Source organism: Neovison vison, chromosome 3 (assembly GCF_020171115.1).
Source record: "Neovison vison isolate M4711 chromosome 3, ASM_NN_V1, whole genome shotgun sequence".
Taxonomy (NCBI): Eukaryota; Metazoa; Chordata; class Mammalia; order Carnivora; family Mustelidae; genus Neogale; species Neogale vison.
In genome coordinates, this window is record NC_058093.1 from 170,409,457 (window position 1) to 170,432,291 (window position 22,835).

At 43.2% G+C, this 22,835-nt stretch overlaps 1 protein-coding gene across 1 annotated transcript in view; it reads right to left on the minus strand.

Annotated features, from left to right (window-relative positions):
• Positions 1 to 22,835, minus strand: part of TTC39C (tetratricopeptide repeat domain 39C) — a 104,438-nt gene that overhangs the window by 12,647 nt on the left and 68,956 nt on the right. The window contains exons 7-8 of the mRNA XM_044243266.1: positions 6,985 to 7,078; positions 3,746 to 3,853 (exon numbers count right to left, since the gene is read on the minus strand). Coding sequence (XP_044099201.1) covers positions 3,746 to 3,853; positions 6,985 to 7,078 — 202 coding nt within the window. The remainder of the gene's footprint in view (positions 1 to 3,745; positions 3,854 to 6,984; positions 7,079 to 22,835) is intronic.

The window sequence follows — 22,835 nt, forward strand, 5'->3', positions numbered from 1 at the left end:
TTTGAGGAGCCAGGAGTCAGGCTGAGCCTTGGAGGAGGATAAAACTCTGATAGTCTGTACACAATTTTCACCCATCCCAATCCCCTGGCAAAGACTTAATCACATTTCCTTCGCTTCATCTTTGAAGGTGAAACTTTACCAGCTTCTCAATTCCAATGGCACTGAATCCATTTTCAATTTTCTCTTAGATGTTGTCTTTGGCACATATTGTTTTTCAATCCCCAGCTAGAGGACCTGGTTTCTCCTCCTCTATTTGAGTGCTCCTAAAAGTAGGTGGTCCTCTATTCACAGTTTAGGGCTTGGCCAAGCAGAGCACAGGGCCATTGCATGTCAGAGAATGGACAGCTTTTGGCCAGGCCAAAGCAGCAAAAGCACTGAGACTCACAGAAGGCTGCGGGAGTCAAGGTGATGGGAGAAGCAGAAGATTTTCTACTGGGAGTAGAAGGGATTAGGCTGAATGTTTGGTTCCCTTCCACCCACTTTAAATCTGGAGGTGTCTTTGGGTCTAAAAAGAGTCTCTTGAAGACAGCATTTGATGGTTTTTTTTTTCCCCCCATTCTAATACACTGTGTCTTTTGATTGGGGGCAGTTAGCCCATTTATGTTCAGGGTAACTATTGAAAGATATGAATTTAGTGCCACTGCATTGCTTGTAAGGTAACTATTACTGTATATTGTCTCTGCTCCTTTCTGGTCTATGTTACTTTTAGGCTCTTTCTTTGCTTAGAGGACCCCTTTCAATATTTCCTATAGGGCTCATCTGTGTTCATAAATTCTTTTATTTTTTGTTTGTCCTAGAAGATTTTTATCTCTCCTTCTATTTTCAGTGGCAGCCTAGCTGGATATAGTATTCTTGGCTGCCTATTTTTCTTGTTTAGTGCTCTGAATATATCATGCCAGTCCTTTCTGGCCTGCTAGGTCTATGTGGGTAAGTCTGCTGCCAATCTAATATGTCTACTGTTATAGGTTATAGACCTCTTATCCTGAACTGCTTTAAGGATTTTCTCTTTGTCTCTGAGACTTTAAGTTCTACTATTAGATGATGGGGTGTGGATCTATTTTTATTGATTTCAAGGGGGTTCTCTGTGTCTCCTGGATTTTGATGCCTGTTCCCTTCCCCAGATTAGGGAGGTTCTCCGCTATAATTTGTTCCAATATACCTTCTATGCTTCTTAATCTCTTCCTTCTTCTTGGATCCCAATGATTCTATAACTGTCTTATGATATCACTTATCTCTTATCTCTTAAATTCTCCACTCATGATCCAGTAGTTGCTTATGTCTCTTTTTTTTTTCCAGCTTCTTTATTCTCCATTATTTGGTCTTCTAGATCACTAATTCTCTCTTCTGCCTCATTTGTCCTAGCAGTTAGAGCCTCCATTTTTTATTGTACCTCATTAACAGCCTTTTTGGTTTCCACTTGGTTATATTTTAGTTATTTCTCCAGAAACAATTTTCTAGTATCTTCTATGCTTCTTTCAAGCCCAGCTAGTATTTTTACAATCATCATTCTGAATTCTAATTCTGACATCTTACTAATGTCTGTATTGATTAGGTCCCTGGCAGTAGGTACTGCCTTTTAATTTTTTTTTTTTTTGACGTGAGTTTTTCTGTTTTGTCATTTTGTCCAAAGAAGAGATGAATGAGAGAACAAAATGCTAAAAGGGTAACAATGACCCCCCCCCAAAAATATACACTAAACAAATCAGAAGAGACCTTCCAGAAAGTGGTTCTTTTCTGTTCATAGAATTGCTGCTATTCTTTTCTTCAATCTCCTGTTGAGTCTGTAGGTGTTCAGAATGATTTGATAGTATCTAGCTGAATTCCTGAGACCAGATGAAATTTAGGTCTCCTACTCCTCCACCATCTTGCTCCTCTCTCACAGCATTTCAAAACCAGAAGGAAATGCGATGATTGCTTTGCCAAACCTATCAGGCTATAGATCAGAGAATGTAAAATTCCAAGATAGTTAAAAGACTTGCCTAATCCCAGCCCATAATAAGCCACTGAAAAAGAGTAATGCCTGTTTTAACTATGCCTGAGGTGCTCCTCAGATCATTCATAACATTTCTACAGTGTCACAGAATTTAAACAAGAGACAGACAGCAGTCATGGCTGTGCAACAAGGTTGCTGTACATGATGCCACTGAACTGAATGCTTCAACATGGGTAAAATGGTAGATTTTATGTTATGTATGTTTTACAACTGAACTATACCAGAAACAAAGCCCCTGGTGGCAGCATTTCTGGTCCAAGTGCCCCTCCTCTCTAGCTCAGCCTGTCGATATGTATCTGTCCTTCAGGGCCAGCTCCAATGGTAGCTTGCAGGACAGAAGTGATCTGCCCCTTTCCTGGGAACTCCTGACAGAACTTACCATCTGCATAAAACCCCTTTGCAAAAACAGAGATGAGGCGTTCATGCTTTACCAGCTCCTACAAGCGGTTATAATCCTGGCATTTCCAGTATTTGGAGAGTAAATGCTCCCATACACAGCCACACTGTACATTTATTTCTTTGTGTTCTATGCTCAATGAAGATTAAAAAAGAAACAGCTCCCCACAACTGACTCTGAGTCCGTAACACATTAACAACTGATGGCTGGGTTGTTGTGAAGACCTCCGCTTTTCAGTTTACCCACTCCTCAACGTGCCGGGCACACCTCGGAGGCCACTCTGTAGATGGCTGCCACTGTCCTCTGAGAGGCCTGTGAGTCCCATACAATAACTCTTACGGCGTGAGACACAGTATCCTAACTAGTATACTGAAAATAATCCCATTCAAACATCAGCGACAGAGCTATACAAAAAGGTATGCACGACAGGGACTGCAGTAAAGAGTGTGGGTGTAAAGGGATTTCATACTTGGTCCTAGTGAGCTCCACTTTCTAAACCTCCAGGACGTGCATACTGGCCACTATTAATTCTCTTACTTTAAAGAGATCAGTTAAGGGACTGGAATGACAGTCCAAATCCAAACAGAGAAATAGAGATACCTAAAAATTTAAAATTATGTTTGGATTAGTCTTGCACTTCAAGCAAAAGAATCACTTAAATGGCTGGTTAAGGCGAGGTCAGCATTAGAGACAGAAAACGCACTGGGTTTCTTGGGATCCCACCTCGCCACAGGGCTTTATGTCCCGCAGGGCACAGACAACCCTGCGTCCACTAGGTGGCAGCATATCTTTAGCTCCTGATGGGAGGACAAAAAAGTCCATGCCAGCTCATTCAGCTCAGCAATGACAGGTGTTCTGCTTAACAATGGGCAGTGTTCAAAAACCTCTTGCTCTGCAAAATCAAACTGTAAACAAGCTTAATAGGTAAAACACATTTGGAGCAGAAGACTCAAAATCTGCACAACTTTGTAACCAGGGCACATACACTCCAAGCAGAAATACTAGCCCAATTTAAAAGACATGTTCAATTCTCTCAAAACTGTTTAAATTCTTAAAGACTAAAAACCATATTGTAGAAAGCAAAGGAGAAGAGTAAGGGTCAGCTGAGGCTGCTGAGGACAGAATGTACAGAAACCATCATCATAATGAGCATTTGCAGGACAGAGCCGGCGGCCAACACAGCCCAGAGGGGGAGCTGGTGTGCAAGCCTGCAGGGTCCCGCTGAGTCAGTGAACACCGTAGCATGCGGTAGTACCACACATGAGCATTCTGGGGAAAAGTGAGGAAAAGAACGCCATGTCCTCCCGCCCGCCAGTGCGTGTGGGAGTCAGAACTCACCGAAGTGGGCTACTCACCCGCAGTTAAGTAGGCATAATAGCACTGGGACCACCTGGATTCGTTTTTCAGCCTCTCAAAGGAATCAAATGCATCCTTGAAGTTCAGCTCGATCATGCTGCACCAACCTAGGAAAGAAATATTTTTAGTGGGGGACCCTCAAGTCGTGACTTATACCCCATCCTTAAGCCAGAAATCTGACCCTGCTGATGACCACTGTCTGGGTGTTGCATGTGCACCACCCCTGAAAACCTAAAGATGATCTTTTGTCCCTTAAATATTTTCAGTGTGACCTTTTTTCCCCTTTTTTTAATACAAATTTTTTTATAAACATATAACGTATTATTAGCCCTATACAGGTCTGTGAATTGCCAGGTTTACGTACTTCACAACACTCACCATAACACATACCTCCCCAATGTCCATAACCCCACCCCCCTCTCCCAACCCCCCTCTCCCCAGCAACCTCAGTGTGATGTTTTGAGTAAGACAAGGCACTTGTGATTTCACAGCCCATGAAGCTGTTTAGAAGCAGCAGAGTGAGGGGGCGCCTCGGGGGGCAGTCGGTTGATCATTCGACTCTTGGTTTCGGCTCAGGTGGTGATCTCAGGGTTGGGACAGGGAGCCCCACCTTGGCCTCTTCTTAAGAATCTCTCTCCCTCTGCCCTCCGGCCTACAGATAAATAATTTTTTTTTTTTTTTTTTTTAAGATTTTACCTATTTGAGTGAGAGGGAGAGAGATAATGAGAGAGCACAAGCAGGGAGGAAAGGGAGAAGCAGGGTCCTGGCTCAGCAAGAGCCCCATCTGCGCTCGATCCCAGGACCCTGGTTTCATGACCTGAGCCAAAGGCAGCTGCTTAACCAACTGAGCCACCCAGGTGCCCCCCCACCCACTTTTTAAAGCAATACAGAGGGACATAAAGATTTCTATGAAAATACTCTGATTTGTATCCTGCACTCCAGTTTGGTTGTGAGATGAATTTGAAGCCCATCAGTACTTCCCCAAGAGCAGCCCCAGACACAGAAAAAGCAGCAGTAAAGTGACTACCTCAAAAAGGCTTCAAGCACTCATGGCTCCTTAATGATTACTATTAATTCTCAAATCCTTGTGGGAAGTGGAGCTAAGCCAGTCAGAAATTAAGTACTTGCCCACCTTCCTTCTGCAGGTTGGCAGCAGGGCTGAGAAAGATCCCCGTCCTTCCCGGATCACAACACGAGACAGGCATTCTGGTCAGAAGCGGCGGCCACGGAAGCACGAGGAATTCTACCCTCGTTTTTAGAAATGTACCTCCTGCTGCCTGAGCCCAGCACCTGTTATAATTCTAATTCTACTAGGGGCTTCCTAAGTTGGCAGATGGCATCCTCATTTTACCAAGGAGAAAATCTAAGGCATGGAGAGGCTGATGACTTGGTCAAGGCCACAGAGCTAGTGAGAGGAAAGGATAAGGAGTGAAGGCCATTGCTCTCTCCTGTCCACAGCATCCCCTCCATAATCAATTCTGGTATCTTGTGTCATCTCGGATCTGTCTTTGAAGTACAAGGATGACAGGGATCCACACTTCTAGAAAATCCAGTGTCAGATTCTATGGGATAGGATAGCAAGTCGACATAGTTTCCAGTAAAAATTGGGGCAAATCATGTCCATCCTAGATGATGGGAGTTAAATGCAAAGTAGGCTTGGAAGGAGCACTGAGTGTGAATAAGAAGCCTGTGTTACAATTGTGCCACTTCTTCTTGGGTTAACCTTCCTAAGCCCTTGGGGTTACACTTTAATGATCTCCAAGCCTCCTTCAGGTCTAACCCTCCATTCTGCCACAGACCTTGAAACGGTGCACTAAGATGGGCCATCCTAATCACTTTGTAATACGTGGACTTATCAAATCATTATGTCATACAACTTAGAGTAATACATTATATGTCAATTATATCTCAATAAAAGTGGAAGGGAAAAAAAGGCAGCAGTATCTTAAGACCAAAAATGGCCACAAAATCTAGTTGTTAATTCAAGGTCTTTGAAATACATCCCATCCTACCTTATGGCTACTAGCCAGAGCTCCAGCAGGGTAGAGGACATAAAAATATATTTTGCATTGGATTATACTTCAGCTCCTTTCTCTAAACCATAAGAGGTACTTAAAACACAGTACTATTTTACTGGGAAGTTCCCAATCTTTTAGTGTGTATTTTTCTTTAAAAAGATTTAAAATTATCCAAGACAACCACTAAGTCCACAGCAGATAAACAAGTGGCAAGCATCATATGGTCTGGACCTGGTGCTAAATGCCCCCTGCGCATTCCCCATTTCTTCGTCCCCTCTCTGCAGAGGACCTTGGAGTTCGTATTTTCCCTGTTGATCCCTCATGACCTCATCACTTCTCCTGGCCTCTTGATGTGACCTTGTCATACTGGGCCGAAGCCCTAACCACATGAGCCCTTTATTACATTGTGTCATTGTTGTTTCAACTGTTGTGCTAATTCTCTTGAGCCCCACAGAGCAACTGCTACAGAAATGATTATGAAATTGCTAAACAGCAGGATAGGAAAATTTTAGTGCATCAGCAAAAAACTCATAGTAACAACTCTGGCACAGGAGGGAGAAAGCAGGAAGCAAAGAAATATTTCCATGTCTGCTTAGAAATTTGCCCGCAGGGGGAGAGAAGCAGAAGGCAGGCACTCACACATGCAGGGAAGGCTGATGCCCGCCTAAATCTAACCCTCGCGACCACTGAGGGCAGGCACCACAGCACGCAAGGCAACCATGAGGCTTCCATAACTCTTCCCAGGTCTCCGAGCTAGTCAGAAGAAGGGCTAGGATTGGGGCTCCCATGCCCAACTCTCTCCCAGACCCTATTTTTCATTCCCAGGTTAAAAAAAAAAAAAAAATTCCCATGGGTGCGAGGGAAGGAAACATAGTTTAGATTCTAATTGTGCAGTCAGATAAGTAGTTACAAAAGAGTTTCAGTCCATTCTTTTAACATGACCTAATATCCTAAAATCAGAATGTTATAAAGAATAAATTCTAGAGCAGCAAGGACAGTCCCTGAGATAAGTATCATCGCTTGTGCTACGGTAACAAGGTCTGATTCTCACGAAAGGCAGCAAGCATTTTACAAAGACCCAAACCGAAGAGCATGAAAAAGGCAGACCTGCCCAAGAGGCATTAAGATCCGCCACCAGAAGCTAGCCATCCAGCCGGACACAAGTGGAATGCATTCATGCCATGGCATGACAAGAAGCTGGACAGACAGCTCATATTTACCTATTTCATACAGACAGACGTGTTGGATTTCTCTCTGATCTATCGCGAGCTCCAAAGCGGTATGGAAAGAAGTCAAGGCACTGTTGATTTGACACTGAAGAGAAAAATGAAAAGAGTTACTGGCTAAAATCTGTCATTAACATTACAATCATCTTCGTTCCAAAGCATCTTCTTCCTTAATAGTTATTTTAAACAGGTTAAACAGCACAGAAGAGAATGACCTCAAAATTTCTGGAACATTCCAATTTGCTTGTGAGCTGTGAGATGAACCTTGGCACAGAGTCCTTCTTTTGCTCTGGCAGGAAACTCCCCCTCCTGTGTATACAACAGGCAGACCTTGGAGATAACCACAGGTTCGGTTCCACACCACAACAAGCGAATATGCGATAAAGAGAGTTGGAGGAATGTTCTAGTTTCCCAGTGCATGCTAAAGTTACTCTTATACTATCCTGCAGTCCATTAAGGTGCAACAGCATTGTGTCTAAAGAACAATGCACACGACTTAATTTAAAAAATACTTTGTTGCTTAAAAACTGCTAACCATCTTCTGAGCTTCTGGCAAGTTGTAATCACAGATCACCATTCACAGATAGAACAATAACCAAAAGAGTTTGAAATACTGTGAAAATAACCAAACTGTGATACAGAGGCATGAAGTGAGCAAATGCTGTTGGAAAAATGGGTTGCCACAAACCTTCAATTCATTTAAAAACAAAACAAAACAGGGGCGCCTGGGTGGCTCAGTGGGTTAAGCCGCTGCCTTCGGCTCGGGTCATGATCTCAGGGTTCTGGGATCGAGTCCCGCATTGGGCTCTCTGCTCGGCGGGGAGCCTGCTTCCCCCTCTCTCTCTCTCTGCCTGCCTCTCCATCTACTTGTGATTTCTCTCTGTCAAATAAATAAATAAAATCTTTAAAAACAAAACAAAACAAAACAAAACAAAAAAACCCTGGTATCTGCAAAGTGCAATAAAGTGTAGCCTAATGAGACGGGGTGTGTCTGGACCCAGCCCAGGCCAGACAGACCCCGTCATTCTTGAGTGACTGCCTGAAGGCTTCTTTAGGCCTGCCCTGAGCACACTGTCCCCGCTGGGGCCCACGGACCCTGTCATACAAGTCCCTAGTGCGGTTCCGTGTCCGACTACTGCTGGACCTCTCATCTCCTCCACTGACACTCTGTTCTGACTTTTGCATTTATTTAACCCAATGGACTCTCCAATGACTGTTCTCACTCCTGAGTAAATACATTTAGTGTTTCTTTCCACTAAAGACCCTCTCAAAGCTTGCCAACCTCATGCAGAATGCCTGATAGGAGCACCTAAAAAGCATCAAACTCAATCCTAAATACAGCACTTAATCCTACATACAGTGATGACTGGTGTTAATAAATATAAATCCTAAATGCGCTAAAAATTTGGTACAGCCTGAGCTCAGTGATATGTGCCCTGGGCCATACTCTGCCCCACAGGTGCCACTCGGCTCCCTCTGCTGCGCATCCAGCCCTCCCCGGGCTTCCTGATGTTCCCCCGTCCGCTGCTTCTTGGCTCCCCCTTTCCAGTTCCCCTTCTGCCTCTCCTCCTCCAGACAGCCAAACAGGGGCAGAAAGGATCACAGAAGAAAGGCCACCTCATTCCTTGGCTCCTTCGGTGATGCATGGTCACTGTGCGACGCTTCTTGGACACCACGGGCCACACAGATGAGTCAGGGAGGTCCTTAGGACATCCTGTGACTCAGCAGCACCATAAGCCAAATGACTCATCGGCCAAGGCCTTGGCTCCATCAATAACTTCATGCCCCATAGTAATGCCTCACTTTGCCAGGATGGTTCCAACTGCAGCGTTCAATCCCTGGTTCCCCATCCACGAAGCCTAAGAGAGGACACACATCCCCACACCAGCAATTCCTGGTCTCGAGGAGGTTAACATCCAGTTGGAGGGACCGTCTCAGGAGACATTCACACTGAGCTATGAGCACACAGCCCACAACCACCAAGGTCCCATAGAGATGTTAAAAAAAACTTTTTTTATTTAAAAATCAACTTTGTATGCAGTGTGTGTGTGTGTGTGTGTGTGCGCACAGGTGTGTTACAGAGTAAGCTAGCGGGACACTCATCAAGCCCACTCCTAACTTTTTTCTTTCTGGACCAACCATTCTCTCCCTGCTTCATACGCGCACTCGGTTTAGCACACTGGCAAGAAACCACAGTGCTGCAGGTTCTGCTTTGCATGTGTCTCCCCAGTTTGCTAAGCTCCTGACACTGAACCGTCGCACATAGGGTATTTCCAGAGGAATCACTACCACCAAGGCATGTCCCGCTGCGGCGCCCTGCTTGACAACGCAATGCCACACAACGCTGTAGAAGACCAACGACTTGGGAACATTAATTAATGGGCAACTACTAAGTGCCTGGGATCGTATTGGCTGAAGCCACAAAGACAAATCACAACAAAGCTTTAAAAGCAAGTTCAGAGAAAAAACAAACCGAGCAATATTTCAATCAACACTGTTTCTCCTAGCCCTTTCAAAAAAAAAAAAAAAAAGTCTGAGATTAGCATGTAGGAGTTCGATTTTCGGATGGAGAAACCAGAGTTCAAAGAGGTAAAGTGGCATGGTTAAGGTCAACAAGACAGCGATAGGGTAGTACTCCCCCGGCTGATTGCTTGCAGAGTATGTGTTCTTCAGGTAGAGCGCATACAGGCATGGATTAATGGGGTGGACCCTCAATGCAATCCCAAGTGTCCTGATAACAGGCAGGCAGAGAGAGCGACGGGTGTGGGGGTGGGGGGTGCTAATAGGGGTGCTTTGACTACTATAAATGATAATAACCACAACATAACAGAGAAAGAATTATCATCCTCAATCTGATACCGGGTTCACAGAGTCATTTTTTGAGGAAATACACGTATGCTGAGCTGAAGAGAACACAGAAACCAGGCTAGAATGAAACAGCAATGAAGCCAAGAATCTGAGATCAGGTACCATCTAGGCGTGTCCCATGAATTCGGCTTGGATGCTCCATATCACAGAAACTACCTGACGTCTCAGCTTCCTCACTGGTAAAATGAGGAGATAATGCTGGCCAGCACTACCTGCTTCCAGAGAAAGCCGTGCAGAACAAAGGCACAAGTCTTTGCCAAATTAAATGGAGCCTATCTGTTGCCAAATTAAAACCAGCACCACATACAACTATTGCTTCATCTCCCCAGAGATATGACGTGTTTTTCCAGTTATTGAGGATGCCTTTCTTGATACCTGTATTCCTTTCTTTTTTTCTTTTTAAAGATTCCTTTTTAAAGATTTTTATTTATTTATTTGACAGACAGAGATCACAAGTAGGCAGAGGCAAGCAGAGAGAGAGAGGGAAGCAGGCTCCCCGCCAAGCAGAGAGCCAGATGCGGGGCTCGATCCCAGGACTCTGAGATCAGGACCTGAGCTTAACCCACTGAGCCACCCAGGTGTCCTCCTGTATTCCTTTCTTGATAGCATTTTATACTTGTGTGGCAACTGTCCATGGGCTTTTTTTCCTCCATTTGACTCTGCGTGAATGCTGCCGGTGTGTAGGGAAACTTGGCATTTTTTTGAGTCAATTTTGCATATGTCACCTTATACTCATGAACTCTCATGACTTTTTTTTAAAGCTTTTTCTCTTGGAGAAATATTGGGAGAGATATTCAAATCATATGCAAATAATGATGGTGTCGTCTCTTCCTATAGAAGGGACCCCTCTGATTGGTGAGAACCACTGCTACAGATACTATTAGCAAGCAAGCTCGCCTCCTTGCTTTATTCCCGTCTTCACTGGGGCTGTTGCGCCATTAAATATAGTTTGTGGGACATTTTCAGCAGATGCCATCGTTACCAAACAAATTCCCTTTCTATTTCTAATTTGCTAATAGTTTGTTTGGTTTTCGAAGTGGATTTCATTAAATGCCATCTGGGCACCTAGTGATAGGACTATGTGGTTTTAACAATTACTTCCTTCATGCAGGTTATAACGGGAAGACATTTTCTGAGGCTGAACCATGCTTGCTTTTGAATAAGTCCTACTAAGGTCATAATGGGGCATTTAAAAAATACATTGCTGGATTTGACTTGATAATATTTATTTAGAGTTTCTGTATTCAGAATGAAGTTGACCTATAGTTTTCTGATCAGTGTTCTCCTCTAGTTTAGGTATCAGGATAATGTCGGAATTTGCAGACTTGTAGGAAACATCTTCGTATTTTCTATGTTCTGGAATTACATAAACAACTAGTTCACTATAAAGTCATACCTTTCAACTGAATAATTCATTCATTTAAAATGTTTAAAATATGGGGGCACCTGGGTGGTTTAGCTGGCTAAGTGTCCAACTCTTGGTTTCAGCTCAGATCATGATCTCAGAGAGAGGAGACGGAGCCCCACATCGAGCTCTGAGCTCAGCAGGGAGTCTGCTTGTCCCTCTTGCCTTTCCTGCCCCCATACCCCATTCATGCTCTCTCTCAAATAAATAAATCATTAAAATGTTCAAAATACCATAATTTGAATTTTTTCTTTTAGTGGACATACAACATGACAAAGAATATTAAACATTAGTCAATAGTACCAGATTTCCTTGCCAACTTCATAACCAACACAGTTTTGGAACTTGGGAAATTATTTGTTTCATTTATAAATCTCAGGAGATGTTGAGATAAATGATTTAGGGCACACAAAATGCTCTTAGGGAAGGTATATTGTCCATAAAATTAGACGTATGCTACCTGTTAATAGTGCCGGGAGATAAATCACAATATTGTCTTCAACATTTAGAAAGATTTGCAAAAGGTAGCAATTAAGTTTCTATTTTATTTAGACCACTGAAAGAAATTCTAGATTCTTCCTTGCAGACATAATTAAGAGCTGTTTGGGTTAAGATTCTACCACAAATATCTAAGTGTGTATTCTTGCCTAACCCAAACACGAACAGACCTGAAGAGATGGGACATCTAAGGGACCACAAATCATATTTTCCAATTTTAAAATTGTAAAGTATTTCTACAACAGTATATTTTTAAAGCCCTTTAGAAAGTGAGTATAAAGACACAAGAAGTCTGAATAATTTTCAGCACAGTAAGCCTGGAGTTACTAATGTGACATCCTGTTCCACAGAAGACCTCCACTAGCTATACCAAGCTATACCAGCTACCGAGCAGAAGATTCCCTCTCTAGAACTGAAGAAATGGGAAATGGAAATGGAAACAAAGCCAAGTCCTTTTGGGGGCCTGACACAGACTCTAGTGCCAAAAGGACATCAAGTTCCAGACTTCCCTGAATCTCTAAAGCAAGATTCCATTTCCAGGCAGTTTCCTCTGGTGCCCCCTCCGAATCGCATTTAGCATCAAAGGGCAGCTCTAGCTCACACATAGGGGTCTCGGCTCAGAGCTAGTCTACTGGCATTCAAACAATGTCGCCATCACCCCGTTCTGCAGCGTTCCACACCAGGGAGTAGATCACTGCTGCCGTAGCAAATCAAAGAACATGACAGTCCCCGTGGGCGTAAGCTGCGAGGAGAGGGTAATGCCCACACAAAACACTCTAATATTCACTGGAGAATTTCCAGCTCGGTGAGTACAGATGTTTGTAAGACATTGGCACATTGTTTCGAGAGGTTTAAGCAACCAAGTAAGCAGAGTTTTAGATTTGGGCTGAATTCCTGAGGTGAGTCAAGAATGTAGGTGCTCCGCAACAAGACAGCCTATGTTTGTGTGTGTTAGGGCACTAAAGGGCCTCGAGGTCTCTAATATTCATGAGGCACCTGGGTACTAAACACACAGGAAACTAAATATGCAAAAAGCACAAAGTTTTCAGAACACTAAATATGCATGAAAAGTTAATACCTTAATTTGGCCTTAATTTGACCATCCACTGGGAGCACCCATTCTGGCACCATGCGTCCTCTACCCAAGAAACACTAATAAAACCCTGAGGGTCCACTGTTTTAGCTGTGGTCAGTGAAGTACGATGTAACACACTGTGTACCCCAACACCTGGGTAGCATGGCTTTTCCCCCTGCCACTGCACACTATCCTAAGAGCATTAACCTTTTCCCCTTGCTTCTTGCTGTGTTTTACACGGATTTAGTAAACCGTGTGATTCAAGCCTATTTTAAGTTAGCACGGGAATCTTCCCATTTTGAGACCTCTGGGGGACCTTGCTGGGCTCTGTACTCAGAGACTGCCGGGGTATCAGGGGCGTCTATGTGAAAAGAAAGGAAAACCTGAAATGCCCATAAGGAGACACTAGTTGACACTGACAGCTGTTTGGGGCTGACTTATGCCCCCACCCCCAAATTCGTATGTTGAGGTCCCAATCCCTAGTATCTCAGAATGTAACTGTATTTAGAGGTAAGTTCTCTAAGGCGGTAATTACATTAAAATGAGGTCTTTAAGGCAGGCCCTAATCCACTATAACTGGCAGGCTTAGAAAAGAAGGGGACATGGGCATGTGTACACACACACACACACACACACACACACACACACACACACGAAGACCACATGAAAGCAGAGGGAGCAGGCGGCTATCTACAAGCCGAGGAGAGATGGCTCAGGAGAAAAAAAAAAAATCAACTGGCTGACACCTTGGTCAGATTTTTAACCTCAGAACTATAAGAAAACTAATTTCTGTACCTGCTCTGTGGTTCCTTGTTAGGGCAGCCCAAGGAGACTAACACATCACATGTCAGACGTATCCTTTTCTTGGGGAGCCATTGTCCTATGTGATGGGAAGGGGACAGGTCCTGTCTCTCTGGAAAAGCTTTCTGGTCCTAGCAAGGGCAGGAGTACCTGACCTAAACAGATCACAGTACCTCCTCCTCCCTCCCACTCAGAATCTGCTCCTGGAGTTTTTTCAGAGGAGGTGAATGTGGGCAGGTTTGGTCTCTGTCTGCATGCGTGCGTGCGTGTGTTGTGTGTGTGTCTTCCAACGCGTGTGCATGCATTTATGAGCCATCTAAGTTATTCCCTATACGAACTGTGTAGTTTGTGTAAATACTGGACCAGTCATCCCAAAGCTTTTATCAATATACATATGTACCAACAGTTTAGAAGAGGGCTATTTCCCTAAACCTTTTCCCAACAGGGAATATTTTCAGTATCTGCCAATTATTTTTCCCCTTGCTTTAATCTGTATCTCACAGATTCTATTATGAAGGCCACATAGTAATGACCATTTGTGTATCTTTTGGCTTGTCTATTTTTAGATGTTGTGGCTATTCTTCTTTTTGTATGTTTATCCTTTTTCTATGTTCCAAGTTTGTAAGAGTTCTTACTATGTTAAGGATGCTAATTATAGCTTTATTCTTCATTTTTTAAAAACTTTATGAGCTAATTCTAGCTTTATTCTTCATTTTTTCAACTTTGTTTATAATATTTTGTAATATAGAAGTTCATTTTTATGTCCCTTCTCCTAATATTTTGATCCATGTATGATCAATTCTATCAGTCTTTTCCTTACTGTTTTGGTTTCAGAGTTCTGTTTACACAGTCCTTGGTGGAGGAGAATGGAGCTTTTAATACCACTGCACACATGGAATCTATGAATTATGCAGAATAAGGGGAACTTTTCAAAATGCCATAGATGAGGCTGCTTTCATTTTGACAAAAATCCAGGGGTTATAGAAATACAACTATCATCCCAGCACAACCAAGAGAAGCACAGGGCAAGAGGCCAGAGTATGCACTCAAGATTCACATGCACACACACACACACACACACACTCTGAGTCCTGCCATCTGGGATTCCAGCACTGGTCAAGGCATTTGAAATACACAGTGACCCAGACAAAGTCTCTACCTCATGGAGCCTGCATCTCATTCTGATGGGGAGAGACAGACAATGGGCCAACAAGAAACGTACTTTTCTTTCTGTGTGTCCAGTGAACAGGAGTGTCTGGGCAGAAATGAGGAGGGGTGGTGAAGGAGACAGGGAGACCAGCGGCAGGCATGAGGCCAACGTGTCCAATACTAGAGTCATGAAAGATCTCCCCCAGGAGGGGGCGAACAAAGTCATAGGAGGTGAAGAAGTGGCTCTCTCCGCTTCTGACCGTCCTTCCCAGTCCTCTCCACCCACAGTGACCACCGGCTCATCTGGCACTTTTTTTTTAAATCACCTTTCATGCGTTCAGTGTTGCTATTCATAGTTAGATTATAACTTTCTTTTGGGGCAGGGGCTCTTGCTAGCCCTCTCGGCATCCCCCAGAAGGCCTTTTTTACAACAGAGGCAACGAATCTCCGATTATGCCCAAGAAATGGAATATGGCAGATCTATTTTCAGCACTTCCACATGGACAGCAATCCCCCTTGAGAAAGGAGTTATGTAACCTACGTAACCAAATCCAGTGCTAATGAATGGTAGAACTGAATATCGCACCGGTGACGACATTTCCTCGGTGTCTCAACAATTACACACAAGATGTCAACAAAATCTGCGACGGAAAGTGCTTTATACTGGGTCTACGGCCCAGACGCAATTCTGTCTGAAGAGGAAAAGCCCTGACCAAGCGCCGTGTGCTTAGCGCTATGTCGCAGCCACATGACGTTATTGAAGGCTGGCGTGGGAGGCACTGTCCTCTTTGTACACGCAAGGACACAGCCTCAGAGGGCTCGGACAGTCCGGAAGTGGAAGCGCCCATTCTGAGCTGAGCCCGATGCTTTTTCAGCCATGCCATGCTGCCTTTTAAAAGAACAGGAAATTTGTGGGAAAAACAGCAGTAAATGTAAAAGAAATGTGTTTAATGATACTATCAAAGAACCAAAATTAACAGTGCAGAAGACAATGTAAAGAATTAACTCAGGAAAGCAAAGACCGTGGAAATATAGATATCCTAATCTACAAAAAGTCACACTATTCGGAAGGCAGCAATTCAAGATAAACAGACACACCTGAGTACAGGTGGAGAAGATCCACTATGCAAAGACACTGGCATGAGAGACAGAGGAGCTGCAACCAGGAAAGCAACTTTGAGAAGTTTTCCTACACTGAATGGCACTCTCTGTAAAGGATGGCAAATGGGCAAGCTCCTATGTTTTTCCCCCAAAGAGGAACTGAAGACAAGCTGTAGAAAGTGGAGGCAAACCTAGGTAGTTCTTTCTGAAGATTAAAGAACCAGATTTTTTTTTTTTATGACAGCTTTGTTGAGAGGTACTTCACATCCCAAAAGACTCATCCTTTTAAAACATACAATTAAGTGGCTTTTAGATTTGAAAGCTGGGGGGAAAAAAAAAACAAAACCTTAAAAATGATGTGGTCTCGTGTTTCTCAAAGAGTATTCTACAGAACCGTTGAAGTCTCACAGGCTACCATGTAAAAATGAGTTTTCCTGGTCAAACGAGTTGGGCAAACACAGACGGCATACCTGCATATGCCAGCTCTCTCTCAGCGACAAAGCAGAGTCTCCAAGCAGGCTGGGCATATCCGGATTTGCCTGACATAAACCTCTTTTCATGGAGCACATCTAAACTAGCCCATCAAATCTAGGTTCCAGGGCAGATGCTTTGGAAAAACCCTAGTTTTCCAGGAGAAGAAACAGACCCAGAGAAGGCTGACTGGCTTAACGGAGGTCTTATAGCACTTTCAAGCAGTCCCGTCTGTGAGCAACCATTGGGAAGAAGACCATGTCTTTACTGTTCATGACAGAGCCAAGCCCTCTGCAGACTTACTTTCTACACGGCAAACCCTGAAGCCCCAAGCAATAGGACAGCAGACTCCCAGGGCTGACACCGTGGAGAAACGAAGACCATCACCACCCAACAAATCAGGGCACGGATTCAAGAACTCCATGTACCCACGTGTTTCAGAGCCCAGAGTTATAAAGAAAAACAGGAAAGCTCAAGATGATGTTATGAGAAAATACAAGATTTCCCACAAGAGCTCTGCACATAGGGTAGGTAAAAGGGAGAAATGCTGTCTCCTAAAACCAGACTCGGTCACCCCTCAAGGAGTTCACGGTCTTCTCCTCAGCAGCGAGAGTGAGGAGCAAAGGACTGGGACACTGTATGAATACGTGGGCTCACGGTCAATATAGGCAATAAACAAGTGAAACATTAAACTCCTCTGCTTCAATCTGGCATTAAAGAAAAACCTATTAAAAAACGGGTAAGCAGAAATGAAAACAAGAACAATCCGCACCACCCGGAAAGGCAGAGGCAAACAATTAAATGTGAACGAGGAACTCCTCTGAGAGAAAGGAGATCTGGGTTGAGAAACAAAATCAAATGACCCCTTGTTTCCCTAGTGACGCCTGTTCTACCCACCTCTCTCCATCAAATGGTCCAGCCCCGCTGAGCCTGGATCTCCCCGTATGCTGCCTCTTCTTGGATCTGGCCTTGAAGTTAGGCTAGTCCCGCAAGCTCTTACCTCCACCTTCAAACTCCCACAGAGGCTTCAGTAGCCTGGCAAACACTCCCACTTCTGTGTTGTCCTTCCCAGCTGTGAGGGCGGCACCTTGGGTAAGTGACACCTGGCCTGACCTTCCAGGTGGCCTGTGTGCATGTTGCTCAGAGCCTGGCTACGTCTTCATCAGCCTGTGGCCTGCCCGCCATGCAGCACGGCTCTCCACAGCGCGAGCCCTGCCCCTGTCCCCACAGCCCTGCCCCTGTCCCCACAGCCCTGCGGCCTTCACAGCACTCCCTCACACCCCCACAGCCAACGAAGACTAGCACTCACTCAGAGCTCCGTGAGCAGCAGCACAGGCTTCCCAGATGACCATCGCCCTGGAATTTTTTTTTTTTTTTTTAAAGATTGTATCAATCTATTTGTCAGACAAAGAGAGGGCACAAGCAGGAGAGCAGCAGGTGGAGGCAGAGGGAGAAGCAGGCTCTCCGTGAGCAGGGAGCCTGAGGCGGGGCTCCATCCCAGGATCCCGGGACTGTGACCTCAGCCAAAGGCTGATGCTTCACAGGACTGAGCCCCCCAGGCGCCCCACCACCTCACTGAATCTTAACAGCAAAACTATGCCCTAGGTTCCCTTGGGCTGGGGGGCACTGTCGGGCAGACAATGAGGGTCACACAGAGACTCAAACAAAAGTACCAGACAGCAGGCCTCAACACACAATTTACATAATAAATGAGATGAATCGTAACAACAAAAGACACGGGGCAATGAACATTTTAGAGAACTAAACCTTCAGGCAGGACCCAGGGAAACACTTCACCTGTTTCGACTGGTTCATTATAAAGGATACACATTAACAGCCAGAGGAAGAGGTAGGTGGTACAGAGGACGAGGTCCCAAAGGGTCCAGAACACAGAAACTTCTGTCCCTTGGGAGTTTGAGATGTGCCAACCTCCCAGCAGATGGATGAATTAACCCATCTGGAAGCTCTCGGAACCCTGTCATTTAGGATTTTAATGAAGGATCCACTAGTTAGGCTTGGCTGATTAAATCACTGCTCTGGGTGACTAATTCAGTCTCCAGCTCCCCCGCATCCCAGGAGGCTGGTGGTAAGAAGTGCTACGGAAAGTTCCAGCCCTCTGGTCACACCACACAGACCCTGTCCTGCAGCCACCGAGGAGCTACCGGTCAACTCATTAACAGAAACTCGGGGTACAGTTCAGAAGAGCTTGTTAGGAATAACACAGTCTTCTATCACCTCTCACTTAAAAAGTTCCAGGATTGGGGCGCCTGGGTGGCTCAGTGGTTAAATCCTCTGCCTTCGGCTCAGGTCATGATCTCAGGGTCCTGGGATCGAGCCCCACATGGGGCTCTCTGCTCGGCGGGGAGCCTGCTTCCTCCTCTCTCTCTCTGCCTGCCTCTCTGCCTACTTGTGATCTCTGCCTGTCAAATAAATAAATAAAATATTTAAAAAAAAAAAAAAAAGTTCCAGGATTTTAGGGCTCTGTGCCAGGAACTAGGGACAAAGACCAAATACAATTCTTACGATAGCACCATATTACGGCCCTCAAGCCCTCTCAAGTAAAACAATATGCAAGTATAATCCCTACCTACATAAGAACATTAATATTTCACTCTTAAGAGACATATAAGGTTTTTTTTTAATTTTATGTATTTGAGAGAGAGAATGAGAGAGAGTGAGCGAGCATGGGGTGGTAGGGGGGAGGAGGGTGGGTCAGAAGGAGAAGCAGACTCCCTGCTGAGAGGAAGCCCCCCCACCCCCGCCACCATGCGGTACTCTGATCCCTGGACTCCAGAATCATGACATGAGTCAAAGACCATCACTTAACCAACTGAGCTACCCAGGTGCCCAGAGAGGTATAAAGTTTTAGAAAATGAATTCTAAAACAAGCCAAATTAAGGAAAGCTAGAAATAAAATGGAAGTAAAAAATAAAGTGATAAAAAAAAAAAATCACATCCAAAAGCCAGTGTAATCTCAAAGCCCAATCACAAAATAAACACAAATTTATAGAATACCACAAAATAACACAAAAAATACCACAAATAAAAGGTAACACAACATTTTTACATATCTATTAGTAGTACTGGCATTTTTTTTTAAAGTAGGCTCCACACCCAGTATGGAGCCCAACCCAAAGCTTGAACTCACAACCCTGAGATCAAGACCTGAGCTGAGATCAAGAATTGGACACTGAAGTGACTAAGCCCCCTGGGGACCCCCGTATTGGCATACTTTTTAAAATATATATATATTTTTTTGTTTTGTTTTGTTTTTGTTTTTTAAAGATTTTCTTTATTTTTATTTGAGAAAGAGTGTGAGAGAGAGCATGAGAGGGGAGAAGATAGAGGGAGATAGAGGGAGAAGCAGACTCCCCATGGAGCTGGGAGTCTGTCGTGGGACTTGATCCCAGGATGCCGAGATCATGACCTGAGCTGAAGACAGTTGCTTAACCAACTGAGCCACCCAGGCGCCCCATTATTGGCATACTTTTAAAAGTAGTAAGTGGAAATTAAACAAGTACAATAGAAAACTAAAATGCATGTAATGTTTTATGTTAAAACATTATTGAAAAAATAATAAATAAAAACACTAAATCATTATTTTTTTAAAGATTTATTTATTTTTTGCGGGGAGAGGAAGAGAGAGCAAGAGAAACCACCAGCAGACTCCCCACTGAGCGCAGAGAGTGATGCAGAGCTCGGTCTCATGACTCTGAGATCATAAGCTGAGCCAAAACAAGAGTCAAATACTTAACAAACTGAGCTACCCAAGCGCCCCACTATTATTAAGGTAATAGTGATAATGTTGTTCAAAACATGATAAAATCATAATTACCAAAGTTAAGGAACATTCATTTAAAAACATCTATAAAAGGTGGAATATAAAGGCATCTCAAAAACAGACTCCAACTGTATCTTTTCTGACCACAACATCATGAAACTAGAAATCAATCAGAAGAATAAATCTGGAAAGAGCACAAATACATGGAGGTTAAATAACATATATTCCCAAGCAATGAATGGGTCCACCAAGAAATCAAGATTTACATGAAAACAAATGAAAATGAAATCACAACAGTCCAAAATCTCTGGGATGCAGCAAAAATGTTCTAAGAGAGAAGTTATTAAGCAATGCAGGCCCACCTCAAGAAGCAAGAAAGATCTCAAACAACCTAACCTGACACCTCAAGGAGCTAGAAAAAGAACTTAAACTCAGCAGAAGAAAGGAAATAATAAAGATTAAATACGAAGAAATGACACAGAAACTAAAAAAAACTGTAGAACAGATGGATAAAACCAGGAGCTGGTTCTTTGGGAAGATGAAGAAAAGTGATAATCCTCTACCCACACTCATAAAAAACAAACAAAGGCAAAATCACTAATGAAAGAGAAAAATAACAACCACCACCACGGAAATACAAACAATTCTAAAAGAGTATCATGAAAATCTATATGCCAACAAATTGGACAACAGAAAAGAAATGGATAAATTATTAGAAACATACAACCTACTAAACTAAAGCAGAAAGAAAACAGAAAATCTGAACAGACCAATCACTAGCAATGAAATGAACTGGTAATGAAAAAACTCTCAATACACAAAAGTCCAAGATCAGATGCTTACAAGGGAATTCTATCAAACATTTAAGAAGCAGTAATAGCTATTCTTCTCAAATTATTCCAAAAAATACAAGAGGAAAGAAAACCTCCAAATTCACTCTATGAGGCTAGTATTATCTAGACACCAAATCTAGATGAAGACTCCCCAAAAAAGAGAATTACATACCAATACCTCTCATGACTACAAACGTCAAGATCCTCAACAAAATACTAGCAAACAGAATCCAACAATATGTTAAAAAAAGATCATACACCACAAAGAAGTGGGATATATTCCCAAGATGCAAGGGTGGTCCAATATTTGCAAAACTATCAACATGATATATCGCATCAGTAAGACAAAGAATGAAAACCATATGATCATTTCAACAGATGGGAAAAAAGCAGTGACAAAGTATAACATCCATTCATGATAAGATCCTCTACAAAGTAGGTCTAGAGGGAGCATGTCTCAACTTAATAAAAGCCTTACATGAAAAGCCCACAACCAAAATTGTGCTCAGTTGTGAAAAACAGAGCCTAAGGTAAGGACCAAGACAAAGATGTCCATTCTCCCCACTTTTATTCAACACAGTCTTCGAGGTCCTAACCACGGCAATCATTAACAAAGAGAAATAAAAGGCATCCAAATTAGCAAGAAAAAAGTAAAACTCTACCTGCAGATGACATGATACTATATGTAGAAAACCCTAAAGATTCCACCAAAAAACTACTAGAATTGATAAATGCATTTGGTAAAGTTGCAGGGTACAAAAATCAAGGTACAGAAATCCGTTGCGTTACCATCCACCAATAAAGAAGCCACAGAGAATGAAATTAAGAAAACAACTGCACTTACAATTGCATCAAATACAGTAAAATACCTAGGAATAACCTTAACCAAATAAACTTAACCAAAGACCAGTGTCTTAACTTGGAAAGAAATTCAAGATGATACAAAGAAATGGAAAGACATTCCATGCTCATGGGCTGGAAGAGTAAATCTTATTAAAATGTCTATACTGGGACGCCTGGGTGGCTCAGTTGGTTGGACGACTGCCTTCGGCTCAGGGCGTGATCCTGGAGTCCCGGGATCGAGTCCCACATCAGGCTCCCAGCTCCATGGGGAGTCTGCTTCGCTCTCTGACTTTCTCCTCGCTCATGCTCTCTCTCACTGTCTCTCTCTCTCTCTCAAATAAATAAATAAATAATCTTTAAAAAAAAAAAAAATAAAATGTCTATACTATCCAAAGCAATCTACATATTTAATGCAATGCCTATCAAAATATCAACAGTATTTTTCACAGAACTAGAACAAATAATCCTAAAATTTGTATGGAACCACAAAAGACCTCAAATAGCAAAAGTAATCTTGAAAAAAAAAAAAACTGAAGATATTATAATTCCGGATTTCAAGTTATATTATAAAGCAGTAGTAATAAAAACAGCACGGTATTGGCATAAAAACAAACACACAGAGTGATGGGATAGAACAGAAAACCCAGAAAGAGACTCATAGTTACATGCCCAATTATTCTTTGGCCAAGCAGAAAAGAATATGCAATGGGAAAAAGACCATTTCCTCTTCAACAAATGGTGTTGGGAAAACAGGACAGCCACATCTGAAAGAACGAAACTAGACCCCTGTCTTTCACCATACACACAAACAAACTCAGAACGGATTAGCGACCTAAATGTGAGACCTGAAACCAAAAAATCCTTGAAGGGAGCACAGACAGTAATTTCTCTGACATTGCCATTGCAGCACTTTTCTAGACAGGTCTCCTGAGACAAGGGAAATAAAGAAATAAACTCCTGAAACATCAAAATACGGTGCCTGGGTGGCTCAGTAGGTTAAGCACCTGCCCTTGGCTCAGG